General features: G+C 38.1%; 1 long non-coding RNA gene and 2 gene segments (V, D, J or C); 2 read left to right on the forward strand and 1 right to left on the reverse strand.

The window, feature by feature from the left end:
- Positions 1–13,557, forward strand: part of LOC136407917 (T-cell receptor alpha chain constant-like) — a 499,087-nt gene that overhangs the window by 193,257 nt on the left and 292,273 nt on the right.
- Positions 1–13,557, reverse strand: part of LOC136407919 (uncharacterized) — a 158,925-nt gene that overhangs the window by 24,221 nt on the left and 121,147 nt on the right. The window lies entirely within an intron of this gene.
- On the forward strand, positions 10,418–11,055 carry LOC136376772 (T cell receptor alpha variable 38-2/delta variable 8-like). The segment is given in 2 exon segments: positions 10,418–10,478; positions 10,721–11,055. Coding segments are annotated over 2 exon segments (369 nt in total).

The raw sequence follows: 13,557 nt of genomic DNA on the forward strand, positions 1-13,557 counted from the left end.
TACACAAGCAGCACACCAAAACATGGAGTCTAGCAGGTACCAGAGACTGTGGAGAATAAATACACCCAACAGGGCAGACATTGCAAAGTGTGACATACACATAAACAAGGTTGACCCTTAGAGTCAGCCATCCTGAAGGGATAAATGTACCCATAAAAAAACCAACTGCATCTAATACTCACATACAACCAGAGGGAAAACAGTATCCTCAAAGAAGCATTTCTAGAACAAGAAAAACAAGTGGCTTTGAGGACAGTAGCACCGAGATGATCTTCTTTATAAAGATCACACAAAATTTTGAAAGTCAGACAGTGCTACCAAATACACAGACAAAATGGGCAAAGAAATGCAACCTAGCCCTGGCGGGTTGGCTCAGCAGTAGAGCATCGGCCTGGCGTGCGGGGGACCCGGGTTCGATTCCCGGCCAGGGCACATAGGAGAAGCGCCCATTTGCTTCTCCACCCCCCAGCTCCCCTCCTTCCTCTCTGTCTCTCTCTTCCCCTCCTGCAGCCAAGGCTCCATTGGAGCAAAGATGGCCCGGGCGCTGGGGATGGCTCCTTGGCCTCTGCCCCAGGCGCTAGAGTGGCTCTGGTCACGGCACAGTGACACCCTGGAGGGGCAGAGCATCGCCCCCTGGTGGGCAGAGCGGCACCCCTGGTGGGCTTGCCGGGTGGATCCCGGTCGGGCGCATGCGGGAGTCTGCCTGACTGTCTCTCCCCATTTCCAGCTTCAGAAAAATACAAAAAAAAAAAAAAAAAGAAATGCAACCTAAATTAATCAACAAGAGAAATCCCCAGAAAAAGAACTGAATGAGATGGAAGTAACCAAAATACCAATGCAAAGTTTAAAACAATGATTTTTAGAATGCTAAAGGATCTTAGAGCAACAATGGATGCACATAATGAGCACCTAAATAAAGAGATAGCAAGTATCAAAAAGGACATTGATATCATAAAAAAGAACGAGTCAGAAATGACAAATACAATATCAAAAATGAAGACTGCACTAGAAAAAAATAATAGCAGGCTGGATGAAGCAGAGGATTGAATCAGAGATTTAGAGGACAAGATAAATGAAAGCAAGGAAGCAGAGAAGCAGAAAGAAAAGAGGCTCAAAGAATTGGAGGAAATTCTAAGAGAGCTCTGTGACAACATGAAGAGAAAAACATCCACATCATAGGGGTTCCTGAAGGAGAAAAGAACAAACAAGGATTAGAGAACCTGTTTGAAGAAATCATAGCTGAAAATTTCCCTAAATTGATGAAAGAAAAAGTCACACAAGTTCAAGAAGCACAGAGTTCCATTAAAGAGAAACCCAAGGAGGCCTACAGCAAGACAGATCATAATTAAAATGTTGAAGTTAAGAGACAAAAAAAGAATACTAAAAGCTGCAAGAGAAGCACAGTTAATTAACTACAGAGGAGCCCCCATAAGGATGACATCCAACTTCTCAACAGAAACACTTGAGGCCAGAAGGGATTGGCAAGAAATATTCAAAGTGATGCAAAGCAAGAACCTATGACCAAGACTTATTTATCCAGCAAGGCTATCATTTAAAATTGAAGGAGAAATAAAAAGCTTCTCAGACAAAAACAAAAACTCAAGGAATTCATTACGACCAAACCAGTACTGCAAGAAATGTTAAGAGGCCTGCTGTAAAAAGAGCAAAGAAAAAAAGTCAAGAAAAAGAGGATTGTAGATTTAAAAAGTAAAATGACAATGAACAACTATTTATTAATAATAACCTTAAATGTAAATGAATTAAATGTTCCTATCAAAAGACATAGGGTAGCTCCGTGGATAAGAAAACAGGACCCATACATATGCTGTCTACAAAAGACCCACTGCAGAACAAAAGATACACATAGACTTAAAGTGAAAAGATGAAAAAAAAGTATTTCACACAAATGGAAATGAAAGAAAAGCTGGGGTAGCAATACTTATATCTGACAAAATAGACTTTAAAGCAAAGGTTAGCATGACCAGGAGATGGCACAGAGGATAGAGTGTTGGACTGGGATGCAGAGGACCCAGTTTCAAAATCCTGAGGTCACCAGCTTGAGCATGGGCTCATTTGGTTTGAGCAAGGCTCACCAGCTTGAATCAAAGATCACTGACTTGAGCAAGGATTCACTCAGTCTGCTGTAGCCACCCAGTCAAGACACATATATGAAAGCAATCAATGAACAGCTAAAGTGCCACAAGAAAAAATTGATGCTTCTCATCTCTCTCCTTTGTCTGTCTCTATCTGTTCCACTCTCTGACTCTGTCTCTGTCAAAAACTAAATTAATTAATTAAAACAAAGGCTATAGTAAGGGACAAAGAAGGTCACTACATAATGATAAAAGGAGCAATCCAACAGGAGGATATAACCATTGTAAATATCTATGTGCCTAATATAGAAGCACCTAAATATATAAAGCAGATTTTGAAGAACATAAAAGGTGAGATCAACAACAATACTATAATAGTAGGGGATTTTAAAATCCCACTAATATCAATGGATAAATCCTCCAGACAGAAAAATAACAAAGAAACAGTGGCCTTAAATGACACACTAGATCAAATAGATTTACTAGATATCTCAGAACCTTTCACCCCAAAGCAACAGAATATACATTCTTTTTAAGTGCTCACGGGACATTTTCTAGAATAGACCACATGTTAGGATACAAAATGAGTATCAATAAATTTAAGAAGATTAAAATCATACCAAACATCTTCTCTGATCACAATGGCCTGAAACTAGAAATCACCTATAATAGAAACACTGAAAAACATTTAAACACTTGGACACTAAATAGTATGTTATTAAATAATGAATAAGTTAACAACAAGATCAAGGAAAAAATAAAAAATGTCCTTGAAACAAATGAAAATGTACATACAACAACTCAAAATTTATAGGACACAGCAAAAGCAGTTCTGAGAGGGAAGTTCATAGCATTACAGGCATACCTTAAGAAGCAAGAAAAAGCTCAAATAAACAACTTAACCCTGCATCTAAAAGAACTAGAAAAAGAACAACAAATACAGTGCAGAAGAAGTAGAAGGAAGAAAACAATCAAGATCAGAGCAGAAATAAATGACATAGAGGCTAAAAAAACAATACAGAAGATCAATGAAACCAAAAGCTGTTTTTTTGAAAAGGTAAACAAGATTGATGAACCTTTAACCAGACTCATCAAGAAAAAAAGAGAGAGGACTTAAACAAATAAAATTAGAAATGAAAGTGGCAAATAACAACTGACACCACAGAAATACAAAGGATTGTAAGAAAATACTATGAAGATCTGTATGCCAAAATATTGGACAACCTAGGTGAAATGGATAAATTCCTAGAAACAAAGAGTTTTCCAAAATTCAATCTGGAAGAATCAGAAAACCTAAACAGACAAATTACAACAAATGAAATTGAAACAGTTATCAAAAAACTCCCAGCAAATCTAAGTCCTGGAACAGATGGCTTCACAGGTGAATTTTACCAAATATTCAAAGAAGAACACCTATCCTTTTCAAGCTATTTAAAAAAATTCAAGAGGAGAAAAGACTTCCAATCTCCTTTGATGAGGCAAGCATAATCCTCATTCCAAAACCACATAAAGACACTACAAAGAAAGAATATTATAGGCCAATATCCATGATAAAGTTAGATGCAAAAATTCTCAACAAAATATCATATTAGCAAACCGAATTCAACATTACATGAAAAAAATCATACATCATGATCAAGTGGGATTTATTCTGGGGAGGCAAGGCTGGTACAATATTAGCAAATCAATAAATGTGATTCATCACATAAATAAAAGGAAGAATCAAATCACATGATAATATCAATAGATGCAGAAAAAGCACTTGATAAAATCTAGCACCCTTTTATGATCAAAACTCTCAGCAAAATGGGAATACAGGGAACATCCCTCAACATGATAAAGGCCATCTATGGCAAACCCACGACCAACATCATACTCAATGGGCAAAAATTCAAAGCAATCCCCTTAAGATCAGGAAAAAGGCAGGGGTGCCCCCCTTTCACCACTCTTATTCAACAGAGTTCTGAAAGTCCTAGCCACAGCAATCAGACAAGAAGAAGAAATAAAAGGCATTCAAATTGGAAAAAAAAGTAAAACTATCATTATTTGCTGATGACATGATACTGTACATAGAAAACCCTAAAGTCTCAGTCAAAAAACTACTAGACCTGATAAATGAATTTAGCAAGGTGCCAGGATATAAAATTAATATTCAGAAATCAGGGCATTTTTATACACCAACAATAAATTATCTGAAAGAGAAATTAAGAAAACAATCCCCGGCCCTGGCTGGTTGGCTCAGTGGTAGAGTGTCGGCCTGGCGTGCAAAAGTCCTGGGTTCGATTCCCGGCCAGGGCACACAGGAGAAGTGCCCATCTGCTTCTCCACCCCTCCCCCTCTCCTTCCTCTCTGTCTCTCTGTTCCCCTCCTGCAGCCGAGGCTCCATTGGAGCAAAGATGGCCCAGGTGCTGGGGATGGCTTCTTGGCCTCTGCCCCAGGCGCTAGAGTGGCTCTGGTCGCAACAGAGCGACACCCCAGAGGGGCAGAGCATCGCCCCCTGGTGGGCAGAGCATCGCCCCTGGTGGGCGTGCCGGGTGGATCCCCGCCGAGCGCATGCGGGAGTCTGTCTGACTGTCTCTCCCTGTTTCCAGCTTCAGAAAAATACAAAAATAAAAAATAAAAAAAAAGAAAACAATCCCCTTCACTATTGCAACAAAAAAAGTAATATACCTAGGAGTAAATTTAACCAAGGAGGTTAAAGACTTGTACTCGGAAAATTATAATACATTGATAAAAGAAATTAGGGAAGATACAAACAAGTGGAAGCATATATTGTGTTCATGGATAGAAAGAATAAACATCATTAAAATGTGTATATTACCAAAAGCAATCTATAAATTTAATGCAATTCTTATTAAAATACCAATGGCATACATCAAAGATATAGAACAAATATTCCAAAAATTTATATGGAACCAAAAAAACACACAAATAGCCTCAGAAACCTTAAAAATTAAGAATAAAGTGGGAGGTATCATACTTCCTGATATCAAGTTATGCTACAAGGCCATTGTACTCAAAACAACCTGGTACTGACATCAGAACAGGCATACAGATCAATGGAACAGAACCCAGAACCCAGAAATAAACCCATGCCTTTATGGTCAATTGATATTTGACAAAGGAGGTAAGAGAATACAATGGAGTAAAGACAGTCTCTTTAATAAATAATGTTGAAAAAATTGGACAGGTACATGCAAAAAAATGAAACTAGACCACCAACTTACACCATTTACAAAATAAACTCAAAATGAATAAAAGACTTAAATGTAACTCATGAAATTATAAACATCTTGGAAGAAAACATAGGCAGTAAACTCTCCGATATCTCTCTTAGCAATATTTTTGCTGATTTTTCTTCACGGGCAAGTGAAATAAAGGACAGGATTAATAAATAGGACTATATCAAACTGAAAGGCTTTTGCACAGCAAAGGACACCATTAACAAAATAAAAAGACAACCCACACAATGGGAGAACATATTCTCCAATATGTCTGATAAGGGGTTAACAACCAAAATTTATAAAAAAAACTTCTAAAACTCAACACCAAGAAGGTAAACAATCCAATTTAAAAATAGGCAAAAGAATTGAATAGACACTCCTCCAAAGAAAACATACAAATGGCCAATAAGCATATAAAAAAATGTTCAAAGTCACTAATCATCAGAGAAATGCAAATTAAAACCACAATGAGATACCACCTCACACCTGTCAGAATGATGCTCATTAGCAAATCAACATACAATAAGTACTGGAGAGGGTGTGGAGTAAAGGGATCCCTTCTGCACTGCTGGTGGGAATGCAGACTTGTGCAGACACTGGGGAGAACTGTATGGGGTTTCCTCAAAAAATTAAAAATGAAACTGCCTTTTGACCCAGCTATCCCACTTTTAGGAATATATACTAAGAATACCAAATCACTGATTCAAAAGAAGAAATGCACCGCCATGTTTATTGCAGCACTGTTTACAATAGCCAAGATCTGGAAACAGCCCAAGTGTCCATCAGTGGACAAGTAGATTAAAATACTGTGGTACGGCCTGACCAGGAGGTGGCGCAGTGGATAGAGCGTCAGATTGGGATGCAGAAGGACCCAGGTTCGAGACCCCGAGGTTGCCAGCTTGAGCACGGGCTCATCTGGTTTGAGCAAAAGCTCACCAGCTTGGACCCAAGGTCGCTGGCTCCAGCAAGGGGTTACTCGGTCTGCTGAAGGCCCGCAGTCAAGGCACATATGAGAAAGCAATCAATGAACAACTAAGTCACAACGCGCAATGAAAAACTAATGATTGATGCTTCTCATCTCTCTCCGTTCTTGTCTGTCTTTCCCTGTCTATCTCTGCCTCTGTAAAAAAAAAAAAAAAAAAAAAAAATACTGTGGTACATATACACAATGGAATACTATGTGGCTGTGATAAAGAAGTAAATCATGCTGTTGTGACAGCATGAATGGACCTGGGGATTATTATGCTAAGTGAAATAAGCTAGGCAGAGAAAGAAAAATATCATATGATCTCACATATATGTGGAATCTAATGAACAAAGTGAACTGAGGAACAGAATAGAGGCAAAGGTGGAGTCACAGGGACCAGAGGGAAAGTAGTCAGAGTGAAGGGGGATGAGGAGATGGGATCAGAGAAGGTAAAGGGATTAGTGAAACTATATATACATAACACAGAGATATAGATAGCAGGACAGCAAATACTAGAGGGAAGGGGAGAGGGAGTTAGGGGGAAAAGGGACACAGAAATGGAGGGTGAAGAAATTATATTCAGTGGGACACTTGAATTCATGTAAACACAATAAATTAATAAATTAAAAATTAATAAAAATTTTAAAAAATAAAAATAGGCCAAAAAAAAGAACTTATTTATAGAACTTATACAACTCTGCCTGACTGGTTGCAGCACTGTGGATAAGGCATAAATTCAGAATGCTGAGGTTGCTTGTTTGAAGCCTTGAGGTGGCTGGCTTTGAGTGTGGGCTCATCAGCACAGGGTTGCTGGCTTGAGCAGGGGACTGTCCACTTGATCCCAAAGTTCACCAGCTAGAGCCCAAAAAAAGTCAAAGGCATGAAAAGCCCAAGGTCTATGGCTTGAGCAAGGGCACACAGACTTGGCCCGGGTCAAGGCACATATAAGAAACAATCAATGCACAACTAAAGTAAAAGCAACTACGAGTTGGTGATTCTCACTCTCCTTCCTCCCTTGGAAGCAATCAATGAAAACTAAAGTGAAAGCAACTACAAGATGATGCTTCTCACCCTCTCTCTTCCTTTCTGCCTCTCTCATTTTCTCTCTCAAAAAAAACCTTATACATTTAATACCAAAAAAACAAAGGACCTGAATAGACACTTCTCCAAACAGGACATACAAATGGTCAATAGACATACGAAAAGATGCTCAACATCGCTAATCATGAGAGAAATACAAATTAAAACCACAACAAGATATCACCTCACACCTGTCAGAATGGCTATCATCAATAAGTCAACAAACAAATGTTGGCAAGGGTGTGGAGAAAAGGGAACCCTCATGCACTGTTGGTGGGAATGCAGACTGGTGCACTCACTTGGAAAACAATATGAAGTTTCCTAAAAAAATTAAAAATGGAACTGCCTTATGACCCAGTGATTCCACTTCTGGGAATATATCCAAAGAAACCAAAAACACTGCTTTGAAATAATATATGCACCCTTATGTTCATTGCAGCATTATTTACAATAGCCAAGATTTGGAAGCAGCCCAATTGCCTATCAGTAGAGGAGTGGATTAAAAAGCTTTGGTATATTTACCCAGTAGAATACTACTTGGCCATAAAAAAGAAGGAAATCTTACCACTTAGGGCAGCATGAATGGACCTGGAGATTATTATGCTAAGTGAAATAAGCCAGTCAACAAAAGACAAATACCATATGATTTCACTTATATGTGGACGCTAATGAATAAAACAAACAAAATAAAAATAGACTCTAGATACAGAAACCAGACTGATAGCTGTCAGAAAGGATGAGTTTCGGGGGGGCTGGGTGAAAAAGATGAAGGGATTAAGCAAAACGAAACCTCCCAAACAGTCAGAGGGAGAGAGTGGGGAGAGGTATAAGAGGGTGGAAGGGGGATAAATGATGATGGAAGGAGATGTGGCTTGCAATGAGGAACACGTGAAACCTATGTAATTTTATTAACCAATGTCACCCAATAAATTCAATAAAAAATAAATAATCAAGGCCTCTTCACTGAGTGGAAATAGAAATCAGAAGCTCATATAAACAGGTAACTTTCCAAACAAATTTCTTGACTAATCCACAAGTTTCTTCTGTGTAGAAAAATAGATTATAGAAATTGTCCCTGTAATTATTTCTTTGACCTGAAGAGGGCATTGCTTGCATTTGTTGGCAAGAATTACTTGCAAAAGACTGGCTTGTGTTCAAGTATCTGCTAATACTTACAAAAGTACTGAAAGAAACCTTCCTTTATCTGAAGAGTCTAGGTCAGATTTCCACACTCCAGAATCAAATCCTCTGTGAGTTTGGGAAGGCCAAGGTACAGAGGAGCTTCTAGGATCCACATTTCTGATCTGGTAGCCAGATGTACACCAGTAGAATTTACATCATCAGGAACCCAGAGGACAGCTTTCTACCCAATTCCATGTTTGCATACTTTAATGTTTTTTCATATATATTATCTTATTTGATTCTCAGAGTTCAGCAACCTGAAACCTGATGAACTATCTGTGGGAGTTAGGGACTGATGGGATGGTGGTTATAAGATACTAAAATTTGGTTGTCTGGGCCCATAAAATCAGGAAATGATCTAAAACAGCCAGTTGGACCTTTTGGCTTGGAATTCCCTGAATGCATTACAGGCACAGTGAATTCAGGCAAGGAGGAAACAGTTACTCCTAAAAGCCTCATTTATGGACTTGTAGCTTCAGCTGGACTGAGATTGAAAGAAAAGACAGATCAGTCATCTAAAGTTTCCTATAAAGACTGAAGAAAAAAGGAGGACATGATAAAATAATAACATTTTATCAATCTCATGTGACTCTCACCAGAAAATGGTAGGCATGGCAGAAATTTAATCACTGAGCAAACAAGAGAAAGGATTGTGCCATCTATAGTGTCTTACCAAGTTATACTTTAAGAAGTCGTCTAGAGTTAAGAACATCTGTGGTTTGCGGCAGAATGCCCATTATTTACCATTTCTTCGAATGAAAATAATAAACAGGTTTGGAGGATTAAGGCCACCACTTCCCATACCACAAACTAGCTTTTAATTTAGTCTTTTCTTCTTCTCTTCTGCGGGGTTGGGGTGGGAGTTTAAAATAACGGTGGACCATAGAGATGGCTTTATCTATGATTGGATGCCACAAATTCAGTAGAAAATTAATGTAAATGGAACTAGTGGTTGCTTGCACTGTGAGTTTTCATTTTTGTGCAATCTCCTCTTCTATAAAATGAGGACTATATTCCTGACCTTTCTTTTCTCATAGGAGAATGTATGCATGAGAAAAAATGAGATACCAACCAATGAATCTCTGTCAGATGTATAACACAGAATGTTCCCAAATAAATTTTATATTAATTATTCAGATTCTTAATTCACAAATATGAACAGATGTGCACCGAAGTTCTTATAGGAACATTTGCCACTGGCATCGTAGAGTTGTATAGCACCCTGACACAGACAAAGACAAGTATTCTTTAAAAACATATAAAGAATTCTTCAAGTAGATAACAGTGAAGTTAGATATTAAAATTCTGGTTTAGATTTTATCTAGATTAAATATTGCTGCTTTCTTTGTCATTATTTTGAAGCTTTAAGAAATAGTAATTAAAATAACTTTTAGCCAAAAATAATATAATCAAAACTTGTTTTATGGCAGCACAGAGACTATTATGATATTGGCCTTAAGACAAAAGAGAGGGAGGAAGGGAAAAATAAAGAGAGGGCGAGGGAGATAGAGAAGGAAGAAAAGAAAAACTTACAGAGAAAACTGAAGTAATTATATTACCTTCACCTTTTTCCCACCCAATCCCTTCTCCTCTCCAAGATTACATCTTTACAAAAACAATTTATTAGCTTCTTCTTCTGATTTTTAACCCACAATAAATTACAGTTCTGACATTTTTTTCAATTAGTGCTATTGCCAAACTTTTATTCTCTGAAGTGAAAAGCATTGATAAACTTTTTAAAGCAAGATATAATCAACGGTCCACCTGACACATCTAACATACCATTTCCTGTTGTGACTCAGTGATGTCACCATGTACAGCTGATACTCAAGTTTCAGATCAGAACAAGATATTTTTTCAAGCGGCAGAAGAGAGCTGCCAGCATGGCATGCCCGGGTTTGCTGTGGGCATTTGTGGTCTCCACCTGTCTTGGTAAGTAAGGCACATGTATTTGCTTTTCTGAGTATCCAGTATGACTGAAAAGTAGGAAAAAAAAGGGGATTAATAACACGAAGATCTTACCTCCTCATTGGTACCAGCTATTGGAAGCAAAAAAGCTGATGAATTTTGCCTGAAGTTTAGATTAAGAGGAGGACGGGAATAGCTGTAAGCTGCCTGCTCTATCTCTCTGGTGTCATACCCCAGTGCTTTACTTTCTGTCCTCTTTCTCACAGGATCCAATGTGGCCCAGAGGGTCACTCAGCCTCATCCAGAAATGTCTGTGCAGGAGGCAGAGACTGTGACCCTGGCCTGCAAGTATACATATGATGCTAGTGACAGTAATTATTATTTGTTCTGGTACAAACAGCCTCCCAGCGGGGAGATGATATTCATTATCCGCCAAGAAGCTTATAAGCAGCAAAATGCAACAAATAATCGCTTCTCCGTGAACTTCCAGAAAGCAACCAAACACTTCAGCCTCAGAATCTTAGACTCCCAGCTGGAGGATGCTGCGATGTATTTCTGTGCTCTCATGAGTGACACAGTGAGATGAGAGACAGGGAGAGGCTTACAGAAACCTCATACCTCAGAGCCTGTGTCAGGGGTTGGGAGTGGAGGGAGGTTGAGGTAACGGGAACATAGAAAGGAACTCATTGACTGCTCTGGAGAAAGCAAATCTTATTAATCTATCTGACTAAAGGAAACACAGAAAGGATGTCTATAAGCTGTAATGCTCAAGATAGTAATAAAAAATAGTGAATGTACAGAGTGCTTATAATTTTACAAAGGACCTTCACATATATTTAATTCATTTAACCCTCACAACTTTGTGTTACATAGGACAGGTCAGATATTCTGTGTAACTGCTATCCAATGAGTCTCATAGCTTGAACTAAAGCTATGTTCTAAAATCATGTCTGAAACTTTTCACAGTGAAAATCACTCTAATGATGATCTGTCTGCATATCCCACAATCACATCAAAACCACCATATCCAAAATTGAATTTTCTGTCTTCCCTACAATCTTATTTTTTTCTTTATTTTTCCTTATCAACCTTGTTCAGGATTCAGGAGTACAATAAAAATCTGCTGTTGCTGGGTTTGGAGAACTACTCCACCCTTTACCTCCCAGCATAGGTTATTGGAATTTTTGGTATACATCTTATTTATTTTAAATTAAAAAACAATGCAAAAGAACTTTATCATGTCTCTCCCACTGTCTCCTAATTGATCTATTAGTCATCCTTCTTGACTTTAATCTAATTTCACTCTATATATCTTAAATTCCCTTAAAGCACCATTTGTCTGACCTAAGAATATGAGGGTAAAGAAAAGCAACTGTCAAGTAGGATTTCATATGCTGCTAGGACTTGTCCCCAAGTGCTTTAAAAAAAAGTTTATTTCTGGTAATGCTATAATTGCTTCTGATGAGGTAACCAAACCAGTTCTAAAGGTGGGTTCAAGCAACTGCCATCACCAGTCACCACTTCAAATCCCCTGAGAAATGGGATGTCTGGCCCTGAAGAGACTCCCCCTTGTTTATGTTAGGGGGAAAAATTAAATAGAAAAAATAATGCCAACATTTTTTTTGTCCACAATTTCCCCAACACATAACTTTTACTGTTAAGACCCTTTGTGGAGCATTTAATTCCATCTGCCCATATTGAGTGAGTGGTAGAGATTTGGATCAAATACTCCACAGCTGAATACTCCATAATTGTCTGATGAGTTGTTTTCAGATTTGAGGTTGGAGATACATTTAGAATAAGTGGTGGAAGTTGCTGAAGGTGGGAGAGGCTAAGGAGAACCAAAGGCAGACCGATAAATAATAACTGAAAATAAGCATTTTCAGTAATACCTTGTCCTCCTGTCCTCCTTCAGTTATTAGTATTGGTGCAAGGGATTTAGTACCCAGACTGGAAGTAGAACCAGAACTGGTGACATGCAAAGGACCTTCTGCATTTTCTGAGGCTTCTCCACTGCATCAGACTGCTCCAAATATTACTGATTCATTCTCAGCCAGTCTCATTCAGTAATGAGGCTTGAGGAAAAGCAGCAGGAAATTCAAAGAAAAGAAACAAGTTTCAATAAATCTAATGAATGTCCTAAACCTGTTTGATATTTCTGGCTTGAAGGAATAGCTACAGAGGAGAGAGAGACTATGGGGATTGAGCTCTTGCATGACACAGTCATTTGAACCATATATCTTTATGTTGGGAAAAGCAGTTTTAAATGACATGCTCATTCATTAATAACATCGTGAAAAAAAAGTCCCAGGTCCCAGTCTTGGAAGAAAAACGATGATTGGTAGTTTTTCTTTTCCTCTTTCTTTCAGGTAAGTAAGCTTTTTCAAGTAAGTGCTTATCTAACACTCGGGAAATGTAACTTTGCTGTTACAACATATTTACCTAGCAATCCATAACTGAGAAAAGGCTCATATGGGTTACACTTTTCTGTGTTAGAGGTTAACCTAACAGAAATATCAGATGTGTTATGAGTCCATATCCTTAAAAACAAAATTAACCCCAAATTGTTGTATCAACTCTACCAATAGTTTATTTTGCTGTTTGTACATTTATACCTTTTTTGTATAAGAATACATGGAATCAGCTCTTTTTATCAATAACTCTTTCTTTAAGAACTTTAATAAAACAAACATAAGCTTGCTCTTTATTTAATATTAAAATTTTATTTTTTAAATACATTTAAAGTCATTCTGTCTCTGAATCTGCTTATTTCTTTCTGGTATCTAAACTATAAAATTCTGGTTCCATATACATCTAGGTTAGGCAGAAAAGTAGGCAGTCATTTTTTATTTAATTTGACATCTGAATACTTAAAAAAAAAATTTTGTCAGAGGAAATCTAATAGACTGAATGTCTTGAACTATTCCTAATTCTTTTTAACAGTCGGAATATAGTCATGAAGGCACAAAAGTAGGTGGTTCATTTGTAATAAGAGTGCCAGGCCCTTTCTGGTTGGCTCAGTGGTAGAGCATCGGCCTGGCGTGAATGAGTCGGGTTCGATTCCCGGACAGGGCACACAGGAGATGTGCCCATCTGCTTCTCC

The sequence above is a fragment of the Saccopteryx leptura genome, chromosome 6, assembly GCF_036850995.1.
Source record: "Saccopteryx leptura isolate mSacLep1 chromosome 6, mSacLep1_pri_phased_curated, whole genome shotgun sequence".
NCBI classification, from domain to species: Eukaryota; Metazoa; Chordata; class Mammalia; order Chiroptera; family Emballonuridae; genus Saccopteryx; species Saccopteryx leptura.